The following is an 18,430-nucleotide window of genomic DNA, read 5'->3' on the forward strand; positions in this document are numbered from 1 at the left end:
CAACATGCCTTTACCTCTTTGCATTATGAGAAACCTCATTGTGAACATTTGATTTTCAGAAATCGAACTTGACTTTGCTGTGCCCCTGAAGGATGTCACTGTTCCAGAAAGGCGACAGGCCAGATTTGAATGTGTTCTCACTCGAGAGGCAAATGTTATATGGTCTAAAGGATCTGATATAATCAAGGCATCTGATAAGTTTGATATCATTGCTGATGGAAAGAAACACATTCTTGTTATTAATGATTCTCGTTTTGATGATGAAGGAGTTTACACTGCTGAGGTAGAGGGAAAGAAGACCTCTGCACAATTATTTGTTACAGGTGAGAGCTGATAAGAGTAAACTATAACATCTAGACATAATAGTGACTTTATTCTAATTAGTGACCTGTGAATGACAATTACACCACCATTTTTTTATACCAAAATAATTTTATTAACAGCACATTAACCCTTTTGATATTTTTCATAGTGAATAGTACCACTGGGGGAGGGGGGAGGCACACATGGCAGTGCTTGGGTTACTCCTGGCAGTGTGCTCAGAAATCACTCCTGGAAGTTCTGGGGAGATTATATGGGATGCAGATGATGGAACCTGGGTCAGCCATGTGCAAGGCAAATGCCCTCCCCACTGTACTATCTCTCTGGCCCCCCAATTGTCCCATTTAAAAAACCAATTAATGGGACCGGAGATATAGCATGGAGGTAAGGCGTTTGCCTCTCATGCAGAAGGTCAGTGGTTCGAATCCTGGCGTCCCATATGGTCCCCTGAGCCTGCCAGGAGTGATTTCTGAGTGTAGAGCCAGGAGTAACCCCTGAGCACTGCCAGGTGTGACCCAAAAACCAAAACAAAAACAAAAACAAAAAAAACAATTAACAAATGCTTTGCGTAGTGTATCTTTTTTTTACCAGGGCAGGTAGAAGTGCAAAACTATACAATGAAAATTATGGTGTCTGAGCATATTATCTATGATTTACTTGCAGGTATTAGATTGAAATTTATATCACCCCTTGAAGATCAAACAGTAAAAGAAGGTGAAACAGCAACTTTCGTTTGTGAGCTTTCTCATGAAAAAATGCATGTGATCTGGTTCAAAAATGATGTCAAACTCCACACAAGCAGAACAGTACTCATCTCATCTGAGGGCAAGACACACAAATTAGAAATGAGAGAAGTGACACTGGATGATATATCCCAGATAAAAATTCAAGTTAAGGAACTGAGCTCCACAGCACATCTAAAAGTCTTAGGTAAATGCAACCAGCTATAGCAATGGGCCCGATTTGGATGCTGGAGGGGAAGTCGTTAAATATTTTGCAACTTGTGAGTCCAATAAACTTCCAATTTCTCATTCTTCTGGTTATCTACTGAATATCTTTACAGAAGCTGATCCTTATTTCACTGTGAAATTACACAACAAAACTGGAGTGGAGAAAGATGAGATTATTCTGAAGTGTGAAGTTAGCAAAGATGTGCCAGTGAAATGGTTCAAAGATGGAGAGGAGATTGTTCCATCACCCAAACATTCTGTCAAGACCGATGGCCTGCGCCGCATCTTAAAAATCAAAAAGGCAGAATTGGCAGATAAAGGCGAATATGTGTGTGACTGTGGCACAGACAAGACAAATGCAGATGTTACTGTTGAGGGTGAGTGTTCAGAAATGCTAAACTAACCCAATCTGAACCTGCAGCTTTTTTGTTCAGTTGTTTTATTTGGGGGATTTGGCCATCCCTGATGATGCTTCGAAACATTCCAGGCTCTGTGTTCAGTATAAATCCTGGAGATATAGAGGTCATATATAGTGCCAGGGGTTGAACTGAAAACAACTAATGCAAAGCAGGCCCCTTTACCCTGTACTGTCTTTTCAGACCCTCTTCAATTTTTTTCTCACAAAATTTCATAATTACATACTTTCAGCTCGACTAATCAAAGTGGAAAAACCTCTATATGGTGTAGAAGTGTTTGTTGGTGAGACAGCTCGCTTTGAAATTGAGCTTTCTGAGCCAGATGTTCATGGCCAGTGGAAACTGAAAGAAGAGCCACTAACTGCTTCACCTGTAAGTCAAGATTGTCTAATCACTCAGATGTGGGGGTGGGCATAACTTGTTTGATTTAAAAAAATGCACTTTCTGGTTTGAAATTATCTTGTTGATTAGGATTTGCAATGGTAGGACTAACCACTTAAGAAAATAACATTCTTTCTGAACGTTATTTTCACCAGGACTGTGAAATAATTGAAGATGGCAAGAAACATATCCTGGTTCTTTATAACTGCCAGCTGGATATGACAGGAGAGGTCTCCTTCCAGGCCGCCAATGCTAAGTCTGCAGCCAAACTGAAAGTGAAGGGTATGTTTTGCTTGTCAGCCAACTCTCCTCAAAATTACTGTCGTCTTTTTGGATTTATGAGATCCTGAACTGATCAGGCCATAATATTCTGACTCTATCTGCATCACTCTCTTCTTTCAGAATTGCCTCTTATCTTCATCACTCCACTCAGTGATGTTAAAGTCTTCGAGAAAGATGAGGCCAGATTTGAATGTGAGGTATCCAGGGAGCCCAAAACATTCCGTTGGCTGAAAGGAACCCAGGAAATGGCTTCCGATGACAAATTTGAACTTATAAAGGATGGCACAAAGCATGCAATGGTGATCAAATCAGCTGCTTTTGAAGATGAAGCAAAATACATTTTTGAAGCAGAAGATAAGCACACAAGTGGCAAACTGATCATTGAAGGTTAATATTTTTTTAATCAGGCTACCTCTAAAGATTTCATTTTGCTTTGCTTTTCGTTTTTTATTTCTGCCTTAAAATGTTAATGTTACTGAACTTTTTATTTTTCGCAGGCATTCGACTCAAATTCCTCACCCCACTCAAGGATGTAACAGCCAAAGAGAGAGAAAGTGCAGTATTTACAGTGGAGCTGTCCCATGATAACATCCCAGTTAGCTGGTTTAAGAATGACCAGCGTCTGCACACCAGCAAGCTGGTCTCCATGCATGATGAAGGGAAAACTCACTCAATTACATTTAAAGATCTCTCCATAGATGATACCTCTCAAATTAAAGTAGAAGCAATGGGGATAAGTTCAGAAGCTAAACTTACTGTGCTTGGTAGGTGCTTTTTTCCTGCTTAATTTTATTGCATTAAATTCAGTAGAAATGTGTGGAAGGTCTATTATATAAAATAACCTTATTGTTACATCACATGAAGAAATTCTGTCCTTAAAATAAACATATTTTAGGCTTATTTCTGAAATATTTCCATTGAAAAGGATTTGAAACTCAAAGATTCAAACTCACTTAGTAGTCAGTTAAAATCAGAATTTAAGTTCTTCACTAATTATTGATCCCTTGTGTGTTTAAATAAAAAATATAATTGCATGTTAAAATAGAATCAAATATACCTCCCCTCACCTTAAAATTTATTTTAGAGCCAGGGGTGTAGCTTAGCTTAGAGAATTTGCCTTCCTAGTTTAAGGTTTTACACTTGATCTCTGTTGCAGTAAAATAAATGTTAAAATTATTTTAGAAAAAAATGCTTTCTGGTTTTAGTAATAGAGGAAACATAGAATTAATAAATGCCATTGTTTTCTTATACTCTTAATATTAAACAAAATATATTGCAGCTAGCGTATATATATACAGATATATGTATATATATAAATTACTGACGATAATAAAGAAAAGCTAATAATGTGAATCAGGATTTTTTTGGGTTTTGGTTTTGTTTTTTTTGTTTTTGGATTTGTAGCCACACCCAATGATGCTCAGGAGTTACTCCTGGCTATGTGCTCAGAAATTGCTTCTGGCTTGGGGGACTGTATGGGATGCCAGGGTCCTTCGGTCCTTCCTAGGTCAGCCGTGTGCAAGGCAAGCGCCTTAACGCTGTGCCACCACTCTGGCTTCAGAAAGTTTAACTATATATATGATAATAGATTTGTAAGAATTCAAATGTAAACAAAATGTAGTAATATATCATTTTATTTGAAGCTAAAGTTCAGTGTTTTTCAAACTATTATTAATAAAATACTTCAGATAGGTGGATTAAAACTTGATAAGTCTTATGCACTGATTTTTTAATATGTAGCATCTAATAAACATAACTTATTAAATGAGTAAAAGTTTTCTATGATTTTAAATAAACCATAATTCTGTGAGCTGCTTTCTAAATGTTTCAAGAGACTTTTGTCCCCCTAAGGCTAATGAAAATTTTTGTTCTACTGTACTTGCAGAGGGAGATCCATACTTTACAGGAAAACTCCAAGATTATACTGGTGTGGAGAAAGATGAAGTGATTCTCCAGTGTGAAATTAGCAAAGCTGATGCCCCAGTAAAATGGTTTAAGGATGGCAAGGAAATAAAGCCATCTAAAAATGTTGTTATTAAGGCAGATGGCAAGAAGCGCATGCTAATCCTAAAGAAAGCCTTAAAATCAGATATTGGAGACTATACCTGTGACTGTGGAACAGATAAAACCTCAGGAAAACTTGACATAGAGGGTAAGGAAATTGTCTTTGTGTTTCACAATTGGGACTGCTAGAGACATTTTAGCCAGAGGTTAATGACATTTGCTGATGTTTCATTTGTTTAGATCGGGAAATTAAACTGGTGAGACCCCTGTACAGTGTGGAGGTGACAGAAACTGAGACAGCCCGCTTTGAAACTGAAATCTCTGAAGATGATATCCATGCCAACTGGAAACTCAAGGGAGAGGCACTACTCCAAACACCTGTAAGGCTATTTCTGAGCTTGTCAACGCCCAGACTAGCTGTGTGAAAATTGAAAAGGACAGTTAAAAAGTCAGAGTGCATGCAGGGCAATTAAAACATGGCATCAGACCCTAAGCCAGATAGAGAGAATAGCGTCTACAAATGGGCTCAGACTGTCATACTGGAATAATTTTTGACCCAGGATAGAAGTTATAAAACTGGATATTCTGGGATGCTATTAATTAGTCTTTCCATAATGATACAGCTAAGATAAGCATCACTTTCATGATAGTAGTTTCACATCTTATTTCACACACATATAGACAAAGAGTTTAAAAGTATAAATTGTCTCATCAGAGAATTTAAGCATTTCTTTAGTTACTATATCTTCTGAAAGATTATCAAAGAAATTACCTTTCTCTCTTTGTACAGGATTGTGAGATCAAGGAAGAAGGCAAAATACATTTCCTTATCTTGCACAACTGCCGCCTGGACCAGACAGGTGGGGTGGATTTCCAAGCTGCCAATGTTAAAACTAGTGCACATCTCCGAGTAAAGCGTAAGTATTTTTTTCCTTCTGAAATCTTCTATGTCCTTTTGCAGAAAATGCATGCGAGTGAAATTATTTGCTAGAAAGTATTAATTAAACACAGAAACTGGCTTTACTTCTATTGTGCGATGGGGGGGCGTGTAGTTTGGGCTTATACTACCAGTGCTCATGTCTACTACTCATGGTCTGTGCTCAGGGATCACTCATAGAAATGTTCAGGGGATCATATGCAATTTGGGGGTGAAAATAGGGGTTGACTGCATGCAAGGCAAGCACCATAACCTCTCTTATCTCTCCAACCCAACTACTGGACTTTTTTTTAAATTTTCTTCTTTGCCATATTTTGCACAGTGGTTTAAATTCTAAAATTTTGCAAGTGTCATGAACCTTGTTTTTGAGCAAAAAAAAAATTAATCAATAAGATCCTCCTGATTTGCAATTTTTTTTTCATTTAACTTAGATCTTCACAATGAAAATCTAATTCAAAACCTTTAAAGTCTGTATTCCTTAAGTTACTGTACAACTGCAGCATTATAAAGAAAAATTGCTGTGTGGGCATGTTAGACTCAAGAACTAAGGCAGGGAGCAAAACATTTTTGGAAGGTGCGAAGTGTTTGATTGAAATGGACAGGCTATGTGATTGAGGGGCTCTTGTCCTCTCCCAATCAGAGTCTTGGTTATTTTAGAAGCCACATACCTTATGTAGCAAAAGCAACTTGATGCCTGGCAGAGGACAGATGCAGCGGAAATTTCTCGCTGACCTTGAACATCAGAACCAAAGGGCCCCTACAAATATCTGCTCTCCAGCCGCCAGCTCTCCCCTTCTCAGCACCATGGGGCCACGTTCACATGGGAGTTAAATAGTGGTTCATCTTCTGGCTCTTTCCTTTTTGAAGAAAGCAAAAATGGACATTGATAACTAAATCTTCATCTGTTTTTTTGGGAATTACAAAATGAGTAATCCAAAGCTGTTTTCTTCTCGAAAAGCCCGGGTTATTGGTCTCCTGAGGCCTCTAAAGGATGTGACAGTGACAGCAGGGGAAACAGCCACGTTTGACTGTGAGCTGTCTTATGAGGACATCCCGGTGGAATGGTATCTCAAAGGGAATAAACTAAATCCTGGGGATAAGGTAAGAAGCAAACTTCTGGTTGCCTAATCTTGTTCTTCTTTTTCTCAGGCTCTTCTGTGTCCCAGTAAATGTTCTTTATTCTTTGCTCTTTTATATGACTCTTGACTCTTTTTCTTCTTCGTGGCCCACTCTTGTCTGCTTTCTGCTGATATTACAACGTGTTTTTTTTTTACTTTACTTTATGTATATTCTTTTTTTTTGCACCCCCCTTTATTTTTTATTTTTTGCACCCCCCATGTATATTCTTACTATTATTAAGTAATTTTTTATCAAATTGAACAATTAAAATTGAAAGTTGAATTTTTGCTTGTTCAAGAGAAAGCAAACATTAGCTCTCCGAGAGACTTGGTTAACTTGCAGACAAGAAGGATCAACAGTTCTGATTGGAATTGCTAAGTAGAGGCTCTAAATTTCATGGCTAATCCTTTCATGCTATCTAGTGTTCTGCATATAAGGGGATTAAAGGGAGAGGATTGAAATTCCATTTCAGGCAGTAGATCAAGCAGTTGAGATAACTTCTGGGCAGATTTGCTCCTCCAGCATTTCTCCAAAGTTATTTTTAACCCTCAAGTGCTTTGAGCTTTGTAGAATCTGGCACACAAGTGGCTTCTATTTAAAGTGCAACTGATGGTTCTGACAGAAAAAAGGGTTCTGTAGTAACCCACATGTAGGAACAAATAGACTATAAGAAGTTTAAGGGGAAAAAAATTAAAAATAATAAAAAAGAAGTTTAAGGGAATAATGGGCGAGCTCTTGATATTAATCTTTTTATGTCCAAAATTGTACCCATAAGTAAATTCTGAGAATAGTTATTCAGAGATCAAAGTGCAATTTACATAAATTTAATTGTATATATTTCACACTCAATGTATGCTTAAATTATTTGGGTAACTTACTATTAATTTTGAATTCCTGAAATAAAATATACATAAAAAATGTCCAACATGAGTTCAGAGTAAGGGTAGTTCTTTATTCCCTGTATTTTCTTTCCAGTATTTCAGAAATTATATTGAGTGGTATCTTAAGGCATCAGTAGTAAGCTAACTTTGAAGACTTTCAAAAATATAGCTAAAAAAGTTTCTAATTTAGCCCAGAGCCACTGAAGTATTAGAAGGCAAATGCCTTGGAATGACAGTACTAAAACAAAAACTACTATTCTACCAAAATGATGAAAGAGTAATTTATTAAATTATTATTTAACATTTAATAGTAATTTAGTCAAAGTTGACTAAAATATTCCTGTTTGTTATCAAATAATAGTGGTTGGCTGGTTTCCTTCTTTAATGACTATATAAAAAGTAGTGATAGGTTCAAATTGTAGCATGAGAAGCTACATAGGAGGAAGCCCTTCTTAGAGGGAAATTTTCAAATACTGAATTGGAGTCCTGAGGCACCATTACATTTCAATTTTGCTATTTCAGAATACGTACTTGTTCTTTTAAGTGTGGTTTAATTGCTGTTATGTCTAAAGGCAGAGTTATTGACTTTCCAATATCCTTGCTAGATCTGTACATTCATGACTTCAATATTGAAACATTACTTAAAGACAAAGGATATTTTTTACTCTAATATATTAAGGTCAAATTAAGAGATTTTATTAAAATATTGGTCTCTACTTTTAGTGTGAACCTGTACTATTTAATTTAAGATGTGATTATTAACATTTTTACTTATAGTTCTTTTTCTAAAAAAACTATATTGCTACTAACTTTAGGGGAGGTTAAAAATGATTACCTGACTATAAGTCTTTAGACACCTTTAATCACTTTAGGCAAAGAAATTTTAATTCTATATTCTAACATACAAAATAATGTTAGCTTTTTATGAAGTTGCTCTTACATCAATGGCTCTTTTTTTAAAAAACTTAAATATTAACTATAAAGTAAGACTGACACTTTGTTTCCATTTGAAGTCTTTGTTTAAATTAGGTCTGTGAGATCAAACTTATTATTAACTTAATTCAGGTTTTTCATCAGATCTTTGCAAAATGTTGAGCCTCTTTGATCATAGTCATAAAGCAAGTTGCATTACAGTATACCTTTATTCCAAGTTAACAGTGCTATAAATGGAAACTCTCGAGCATTTTCCTTACATAATTCATCACAGAAATCTTCAAGTTCATTTCATAGATTTAATTTTATAAAGTATCTGTTAGTTTTCCTACATTGATAATAGCTATTTATTGATAACTGCTTTGTTCTGAATCATGTGTTTGGTGACATAATGAATTCTAGAGTCAATCTCACAGAATTTAGATGATAAAAACAAAGTATTATCAGATAAGCTATATCTGCACATATGTTTGAATCTTACTAGTCATAAGGCATAGACTAACATTTTCATTTATGGAAGGCATCATTGCAAAAGTAGTTTTCACCCATGTAAATGCCATGTCCTTAAATAAGTAGCTGTGTTTCTAGAATATATCCAAATTTTCTCTTACTCTGTTCTTGGAGTTTTCACTTAAGATAGTTATATTAGTGCCTATGCTCAACAAAAAAAATTTTATATTAAACCCCCCTACCTGACTCTTTGTAGCAGTATAATAATTTCACTGGTTAAAATAAAACAGAATGCCACAGTGCTTTAATGCAATTTTAAAACTTTTTAAGTTTTAATAACTCACAAGCAGTGCAAAATTAATCTCTTAGACATGATACAACATATTATAAAATTCTAGATCATAGAACTAAAACAACTCTATTATTACTATCTAGATGGTCCAGCCTGTATTCCCAGTCCTTTGATGCAATATGAAGAGTGAACATTCTAACTGGCATTTTTAAAGAAAATAAAGAAATTTTACAGATTACTTTAATCACTTTTTATTTTTATTACAAAATAATTTTATCAGCTAGAACAAATTGGAAGAATTAGTTCTACCTCATTGTTAGATGGTACTTTCCATTAAAAATGGAAGGTTTAGGGGTCAGAGCAGTGGCACAAGCGGTATGGAGTCTGCCTTGTGCTCGCTAGCCTAGGATGGACCGCGATTCAATTTCCTGGTGTCCCATATGGTCCTCCAAGCCAGGAGCAATTTTTGAGCGCATAGCCAGGAGTAATCCCTGAGCGTCACTGGGTGTGGTCAAAAAAAAAAAAAAAGGAAGGTTTATTTATAACTCTTCATATGCAAATTTTGTTTTGCCTAATATATTTTCTAAGCTCTTTATACATATAAACTCAGTATAAAAATATATTCTATATTTTTTCATATGTTAATATATTTTATATATTTATAAAAGACCACAGAAATTTGTCAAGAAATTTTAATATAAAAATCCACTTAGTAATTACATAATTATAATTATGGAAACCAAAATATAATCTTAACATTTCAATACATTTATAAAAATCACTATCAAATCAGATATACCATAGGTATATCTTTAAAATAATTCATAGAGCACTTAGCTAATTGTTTACCTAAATAAAGTGAATACAACTGTATAGAATAAATTGCTCTCTTCTATAGTCTTCAATTGTATTTTTTTGCAAAAAATTAGGTGGTTACACGTTCAGAAGGAAGAGTCCATACACTTACTCTGAGAGATGTAAAATTAGAAGATGCTGGAGAAGTCCAATTAACAGCAAAAGATTTCAAAACTCAAGCTAAACTTATTGTGAAAGGTAATTACATGTTTTTTTAAAAAAGTATAATGCTGAAATTCATAAATTGTTTCAACTCTCAATTCTTCTTATGAGTGTTTTAAGTTCACCAAATATTTAAATTCTAATTTCAATTTTTTGCTCTATCAAAAGTTTTCACATACTATTTTTAAGTTAAAATGAACTAAAATGAGTTTTTCTTTCTCTATCCCTTCTTTCTTTATTGAATTCAATCAGTATCCGAGAAAAGAACTATTATCGCAGTAGTTTTTCTCACTTTAGCAACAGAAAGTTGACTATTATTTTCTTGATTTTTTAAAAAGCATTTTCCTCTGTATATAAAGAGGAAAGCATCCAAGGGAAATCAAAATCTACAAATGAAACTATAAAAACAGAAAAAGCCCTGGAGATAATACCAGAGGAAAGTTATGGAGCTGCTGAAACACTTTGAGAAAAGAGAAATCCCTTGCCTAACTTATACGATTCTTTCAGAACCCCCAGTTGAATTCACTAAACCTCTTGAAGACCAGACGGTTGAAGAGGAAGCCACAGCAGTATTGGAATGTGAAGTGTCCAGAGAAAATGCAAAAGTAAAATGGTTCAAAAATGGAACAGAAATTCTCAAAAGCAAGAAGTATGAAATTATTGCTGATGGCAGGGTCAGGAAACTTATTATCCATGGCTGTACCCCAGAGGATATTAAAACATATACTTGTGATGCTAAAGATTTTAAAACATCCTGTAACCTAAATGTTATTCGTAAGTATTCTTACTCTGGACTTTTCACTTGCAACTCTGTGATTAAAAACAATTTTTTTAGTGTGTTGTTCTTGGCTTAACTTGCTTTTCTTAGCAACTTATATTCATAGTGATATAACCTAATCTTTAATAAGAAACAAAGAGAAAAAAAGAAAGAAAAAAGAAAGAAAAGAAAAGAAAAAAGAAAGAAAGAAAGAAAGAAAGAAAGAAAGAAAGAAAGAAAGAAAGAAAGAAAGAAAGAAAGAAAGAAAGAAAGAAAGAAAGAAAGAAAGAAGAAAGAAGAAAAGAAAGAAAGAAAGAAAGAAAGAAAGAAAGAAAGAAAGAAAGAAAGAAAGAAAAAGAAAGAGAAAAGGAAGAAATTAAGGAAAAATCTTTGTGCTGCTTCTAATTAAGGCAATTTTGGTCACATTTTGGCCAAATGTTGTTGGCTTCTCAATGTGTTGTGTACTCTGTCTACAAGTAAAAGACTACTTTAGGGATATCCTAGTGGTTTGGAAAGAAAATGAAAGAAAAAATCAGTTCTCTAGTGTGAGCAACAAATAAAAAATGAGGATGAAATTTCAGTTGACCAATGCACATACTAAATCTGATCACTTTAGAACACCTGTTTGCATAATACTCTGTCTGAGAAATAAAGATAACAAAGATGAAGCTAAGTCTAAAATTTTAACTATTTGAATGAAGAGAGGTCTAATGTTTTAATGCCACTTCTTCCTCTAGTGAAAAATGTAACTTCTTTCATAATGCCACCTGCTGCTTTGTTTTCCATTCATTTATTTGTTATTCATAACATTGTTGAGTGCATATTTGTATACAGTGTTTGTTGCTTGCGTAGTGACTTCCCAAATATCAGTGCTATTGAATAGTGGCTTTGATTGTGCTCTCCTCCATCTTGTACTGCTTCATTCTTTCTGCTTTGTGGTGTTTCTACTTTAGATGTGACAGAGTAGCTTTCTGGGTCTCTTTCTTTACTTTGTCATCTACTTTATCTCTACTCCAAAAAGATTTAGCTGCAATGAGCAGATCTTCAAGCTTATTTGACAGCATTTGTGTCCAGAATCTCAATGACTAAGTACTCTTGAAAAGGACTCACAAGGAGTCCTCAGAAGAAAGAACAGGGTATGGTTTGTCAGTCTTATACACAGATTTATAGAGATAAATTAATCTGATGTGTTTTTTTTTAAATCATCTCTTGTTTAAAAAATCTTTACTGCAAGTACAAATGTTATGCTGAATTTATATATGGCACCATTGAAAATTATATTTTGAAGACAAAATATATATGATGTCAATGGCAGATTGTGAATCATCATTCGCTAAGATATAAATTGGTCATAGTGCTTCACATTGATTCTTCATTAAATTTCATGAATTTCTTAAAGACTATCCAAACTGTCTTAACAAAAATAATATTTCCTAACTCTGGAGTAGTATCATAAAACTTTTTCTTTAAGATAGCATTCAGAAGAACTGCATTTGCTATAGAGAAATAAATAAACATAGATACATTCAGTTGGATAGACACATAATTTTATGAAAACTGCAAATATGTAAGAAGCAAATATGAATGGGTGCTTCAAATGGTTTTAAAACCAGTTTTAGGCTGTGAAGTGGAGTGCATTTGCCTAATTCTTCTTACTACCCTCAATAGTAATATCAGAATAGATAATTAGATATCTCATACTGAATTCTGATAACCTTATCTTACAGCTCCTCATGTGGAATTCTTAAGACCACTCACTGATCTTCAAGTTAAAGAAAAGGAAATGGCTCGGTTTGAGTGTGAAATTTCCAGAGAAAATGCTAAGGTCTGTAATTATATGGTGCCTAACTTGGATCATAAAACAACTTTATGTTTATTTTTTTAATCTAACCAAAAAGAAAAAATAAGGTTTATTAGCCTATGATCTTACTTTCAAAGATTATTACTTACACAAGAAAAAATATAATCTTGATTAATTTTCTGTTAATATTCAATTACTGTTACTTGAAAAATTATTAATTATGCACCTATATATGAACTGGAACCATATGAAATTTGTGGTTTCTGGAGTGACAGTAAAGTTGGTAGAGTACTTGCCTTGCACATGTCTGAAGGATTCAGTCCTTGACACCACATATGGGCACCCAAATCCAGCCTGTAGTGATTCCTGAGCAAAAAGCCAGATGTCAGCCCTTAATCCCACTAAGTGTGATTCCTCTACCCCACCCAAACAAAAGACAAAATAAAAATCTTGTTCCTTATTTTAAAAACATGAGCAAATTTTATTTTTATAAATTAAGCAACAGAAAATGTTTACCACTACTATTAGTCCTATCACCTTTGAGTCTCAATTTATATCTGGAAAACAAAGGAATTGGTCTGAATGATATTAAAGTACTCCACTGAGCCTCCATAGAGACTTCCCTATGAATGAATATATGTGCCCCCATTTTAATGACAGAACAGTTAACAACAACTGAAGAAGTTTGTTTTGGCTTCTATGAGTATAGCTGTATTTGTATCTACAACACTGATTCTTTTTTTATAGTATTAAGTCTCATTGGTTTCTTTTTAAAAAAAAAACTTAGAATCAGGAAGCTGGGATGATAGTATAATGGTAGGGCTTTTGTCTTGCACACTGCCGACCTAGGATAAACCCAGGTTTGATCCCCAGATTCCAATATGGCCCCCCTGAGTCTGCCAGAAGTGATTTCTGACTGTAGAGCCAGGAGGAATCTTTAAGCGCAGCTGAGTGTGGCCCAAAAATAAACAAAAAACCCACCTTAGAATCATAATTCTTCTCAAGGACACTTAATAAATTGTTTTTCTTAAATAGGTTCAGTGGTTTAAAGATGGTGCTGAAATTAAAAAGGGAAAAAAATATGACATCATATCTAAGGGGGCTGTACGTATTCTTGTCATCAATAAATGTCTACTGGATGATGAAGCAGAATATTCCTGTGAAGTGAGGACTGCAAGGACTTCTGGCATGCTGACAGTACTAGGTAAGAGTAAAGCCTTTTTTTGCAGAACTATACATTCTGGGGAAAAAATAATAATTTCCGGTTGTTTTTTTTAATTCATTCTTCTTTCAGAAGAAGAAGCTCTCTCTATGAAAGATCTTACTATTATTACCTTTTTGTCTTGCAGAAGAAGAAGCTGTCTTCACAAAAAATCTTGCCAATATTGAAGTTAATGAAACAGACACTATAAAATTGGTCTGTGAAGTTTCCAAGCCTGGAGCAGAAGTGGTTTGGTACAAAGGGGATGAAGAGATCATTGAAACAGGAAGATATGAAATAGTTACTGATGGACGCAAGAGAATCCTGGTCATTCAGAATGCTCAGCTTGAAGATGCTGGCAACTATAGCTGCCGACTTCCCAGTTCTCAGACTGATGGCAAGGTCAAAGTACATGGTATGAAAATTATAATGACTAGTAGCTTAAAAAACTCATAGTTGTTGCCTTTAAAATACAAATGTTTGCATTTTCAATATCTTGCAACTTTTTCATCCCAGAACTTGCTGCTGAATTTATCTCAAAGCCTCAAAACCTTGAAATACTTGAAGGAGAAAAGGCTGAATTTGTCTGTACTATATCAAAAGAAAGCTTTGAAGTCCAGTGGAAGAGGGATGATGAGACGCTTGAACCTGGAGATAAATATGACATTATTGCTGATGGCAAAAAGAGGGTCCTCGTAGTGAAAGATGCCACATTACAAGATATGGGAACTTATGTCGTCATGGTTGGAGCTGCCAGAGCAGCAGCTCACTTGACAGTGATTGGTGAGTTTGTTTCTGTGACATGGATTTGCTTCTACCACTTGCTACCACTCTGGTTCTTCTTTATACTATAAAGTCTTCCTGATTTCTTTCAGAAAAACTCCGGATCATAGTTCCTCTTAAGGACACCCGTGTCAAGGAACAAAAAGAAGGCGTGTTCAACTGTGAAGTCAACACTGAGGGTGCCAAAGCCAAATGGTTCAGAAACGACGAAGCCATATTTGATAGTGCAAAATATATTATTCTCCAAAAGGACCTGATCTATACCCTCAGAATCAGAGATGCACAATTAGATGATCAAGCTAACTACAGTATATCTCTAACAAATCATAGAGGTGAAAATGTTAAAAGTGCAGCGAATCTAATTGTAGAAGGTAAGTGGTATATACAGTATTAGAGATTTCTAAAATTAACGTCTAAAAACAAAGCAAAGCAATATTATCCTTCTACTTTACAACAGAGGAAGACCTTAGGATTGTTGAACCTCTTCAAGATATTGAAACAATGGAGAAGAAATCTGTCACATTCTGGTGCAAGGTGAATCGTCTCAACGCAACACTAAAATGGACCAAAAATGGAGAAGAGGTGGCTTTTGACAACCGTGTTACATATAGAATTGATAAATACAAGCACTCTCTCATCATTAAAGACTGTGGCTTCCCAGATGAGGGTGAATACATTGTAACTGCTGGGCAAGATCAATCTGTTGCTGAGCTTCTCATCATAGAAGCTCCTACAGAGTTTGTGGAGCACTTGGAAGACCAGACAGTCACTGAGTTTGATGATGCTGTCTTCTCCTGCCAACTCTCCAGAGAGAAAGCAAATGTAAAATGGTACAGAAATGGAAGAGAAATCAAAGAAGGCAAAAAGTAAGTGAAGGTCCCTTTATCTCTATAGCAATACTTCAGACAATTCAGTGGTTATTATACAAGCTAACCAATTCAATATTTTCCTATAGGTACACATTTGAAAAAGATGGAAGTATACATAGACTTATCATAAAAGATTGCAGGCTGGACGATGAATGTGAATATGCTTGTGGAATAGAAGATAGGAAATCTCGAGCCAGACTTTTTGTGGAAGGTGCGTATTAAATGAATAATTGGTGTTACTACTGGCATATTTTATAAAGTAGTTAATACAAGTACAAAAATATTTATATTTTTTGTTTTTTTTTTTTTGTTTTTTTTAGAAATCCCTGTTGAAATCATCAGGCCTCCCCAAGATATTCTTGAAGCCCCTGGCTCTGATGTTGTCTTTTTCGCTGAGCTCAACAAAGATAAGGTGGAAGTCCAGTGGCTAAGAAATAATATGATTATTGTTCCTGGTGACAAGTATCAAATGATGAGTGAAGGAAAGATACATAGGTTACAAATTTGTGACATTAAGCCCCGTGACCAGGGTGAATACAGATTTATTGCCAAAGACAAAGAAGCCACAGCTAAGCTTGAATTGGCAGGTAAGGCCGTTTCTTTTATTTTCAAATATCAAATATCATAGATACTGTAACAGTTTCAGATTGCAGAATTGATGAGAAAGATAATGTTTATATAGACTTTTATTTTTGTTAAGTTCAATTCATGTGTTTACTATTTGCATTCCTCTTATACAAAATGTCCTAAGTAAGAGGAAATTAAAAGTCATCCTCTTCACATGCCAAAATTTTGAACAGTTCCTAGTGCATGCAACCTCTACAACTATATGGATTTAATTAACTTCTAGTATTAGCCTATTCTTCTCAGCAAAATTAGACTCAGGTCCTGTTTTCTTCATAACCCTGCTGGCTATTCTTTCACACTCTGATTTAGCTCTCAATATATTTTATGAATTATCAATATAAAACATCTATTAATTGGATCAATATGAAATATCTATTAATTGGCTTATACATGATTATTGGTTTTTCTTGAGCAAAGTGGGAGGTATCTAGTTTATTTAAAAAAACATTCTGGGAGGAGGGAGATTTGGGACATTGGTGATGGGAATGTTGCACTGGTGATGGGTGGTGTTCTTTACATGACTGAAACCCAAACACAATCATGTATGTAATAAAGTTGTTTAAATAAAAAAAGAACATTCTGGCAGCCTGTGTTGGCTGTATGCAAGGCAAAAGCCCTACCTCTGTATTATTATTCTGGCTTCATCCCTATATATATTTCCTGACTTACAGTCCCCAAATTAACAATAAGAAAAATAGTTTCTTGTTCTATTATGTTTAAACCTTTGATGAAAACTAGACATTTGTGGGGGTATACTGTATTCATATATGGAATTGTAATTTTTCCATCTAAAATATGTACTACTATAAGACAATGATATGTCAATAAAATATAATATTTAAAAGAGCAAAAAAAAAACATGCTGGGCTATAGAGCTAGTCCAAGCATTAAGAGGCTTTGCAATGCATCCAATGCCAGTTGATACCCAGCAAGTAAGTGCCAGGAGTCACTATTGAGTGACAGAGCAGGAATTCTCTGTGAGCACCACAGGGTAGGGCCTAAACCCCTTTCACCCTAAAAAAAGAGTAAAAAACGTCATGTTGTTTTGCTTTCTATTGACTTCTACTGCTATTTTTGGAAGATAATATATTTTTTGGTTTTAATTTGTTCTTAATACACATACACACACATCCATTCAGCAATGTTCAGGGTTTACTTTACTCCTAGCTCTATGCTCAGGAATCATTTCCTATGGGGCCTGACCCATAGAACTATCTCTCTAGAACCAGTTTTAGATTTTCTAAATTGCTTTATTTAAACACCATTGTTACAAGATTATTCATAATACTGTTGTTTTTTCAAATACAAAGTTACTCATGATTGAGTTTCAGTTATACAATGACTTCACCATTACACATTTTCAGTCACCACTATCCCCAATTTCTCTCTTGCCCTCCCCCTTCCAACTGACTTTGGAGCAGACATTTTTCTTTCTCTCTCTTTCTCTCTCTCCCTTTCTCTCTCTCCCTCTCTCTTCCACTCTCTTCTATTCTTTTTAAACCCCCCCCTTTTTTTTTTTTTTGGTTTTTGGGCCACACCCGGCATTGCTCAGGGGTTACTCCTGGCTGTCTGCTCAGAAATAGCTCCTGGCAGGCACAGGGGACCATATGGGACACCGGGATTTGAACCAACCACCTTTGGTCCTGGATCAGCTGCTTGCAAGGCAAATGCCACTGTGCTATCTCTCCGGGCCCCTCTTTTTAACCCTTTCTTAAACACTGTGGTTTGCAGTATTGTTACTGAATGTCTATCACATTATATCATACCTATCACATATCTCTTTTTAGTACTCAGTTCTTGTGTAGAGTGATCATTTCTATCTATTAATGTCCTTATGATCCCTTCTCTGCCCTAACTCCACTCCCCCACTATATGTTGCAAGCTTCCTACTATGGACTGGTCCTCCCACTCCAAGAATGTTTAAGATAAGACTACTTATCAGTGTTCACTGCCTTAAAGTTACTGTAATAGCCTTCAAAGCTTCTGAAGCCAGTATTTGCTACAAATGCATAATAAAGAAGCTTTGTAATAGCTGGACTACCACAAATAACTCAAAGTATTTTACATATTATTTTCTCTACTAGCGGCACCTAAAATCAAGACAGCTGATCAAGACCTTGTGGTTGATGCTGGCCAGCCTCTGACAATGGAAGTGCCCTATGATGCCTACCCCAAAGCAGAAGCTGAGTGGTTTAAAGAAAATGAAGCTCTATCCTCCAAGACTGTAGACACTACAGCTGAGAAAACTTCTTTCAGAATTTTAGAAGCAAAGAAAGAAGATAAAGGGAGATATAAAGTTGTGCTTTCGAACAAACATGGAAAAGCAGAAGCATTCATCAATTTACGAGTTATTGGTAAGTCCTCAGATCATTTACACTTGATTGTCACAGCACAACTGAAACCATAATA

General features: G+C 35.1%; 1 protein-coding gene across 1 annotated transcript in view; it reads left to right on the forward strand.

Moving 5' to 3' along the window:
• TTN (titin) overlaps positions 1-18,430 on the forward strand; it is a 299,294-nt gene that overhangs the window by 182,497 nt on the left and 98,367 nt on the right. Inside the window, 22 exon segments of the mRNA XM_049772873.1 lie at positions 60-323; positions 985-1,251; positions 1,385-1,648; positions 1,920-2,059; positions 2,224-2,350; positions 2,471-2,737; positions 2,848-3,114; positions 4,236-4,502; positions 4,595-4,734; positions 5,145-5,271; positions 6,250-6,392; positions 9,896-10,019; positions 10,491-10,757; positions 12,468-12,565; positions 13,577-13,745; positions 13,891-14,157; positions 14,259-14,525; positions 14,618-14,896; positions 14,983-15,391; positions 15,481-15,605; positions 15,715-15,981; positions 18,106-18,375. Coding sequence (XP_049628830.1) covers positions 60-323; positions 985-1,251; positions 1,385-1,648; positions 1,920-2,059; positions 2,224-2,350; positions 2,471-2,737; positions 2,848-3,114; positions 4,236-4,502; positions 4,595-4,734; positions 5,145-5,271; positions 6,250-6,392; positions 9,896-10,019; positions 10,491-10,757; positions 12,468-12,565; positions 13,577-13,745; positions 13,891-14,157; positions 14,259-14,525; positions 14,618-14,896; positions 14,983-15,391; positions 15,481-15,605; positions 15,715-15,981; positions 18,106-18,375 — 4,815 coding nt within the window.

This window comes from Suncus etruscus, chromosome 5 (assembly GCF_024139225.1).
Source record: "Suncus etruscus isolate mSunEtr1 chromosome 5, mSunEtr1.pri.cur, whole genome shotgun sequence".
NCBI classification, from domain to species: domain Eukaryota; kingdom Metazoa; phylum Chordata; class Mammalia; order Eulipotyphla; family Soricidae; genus Suncus; species Suncus etruscus.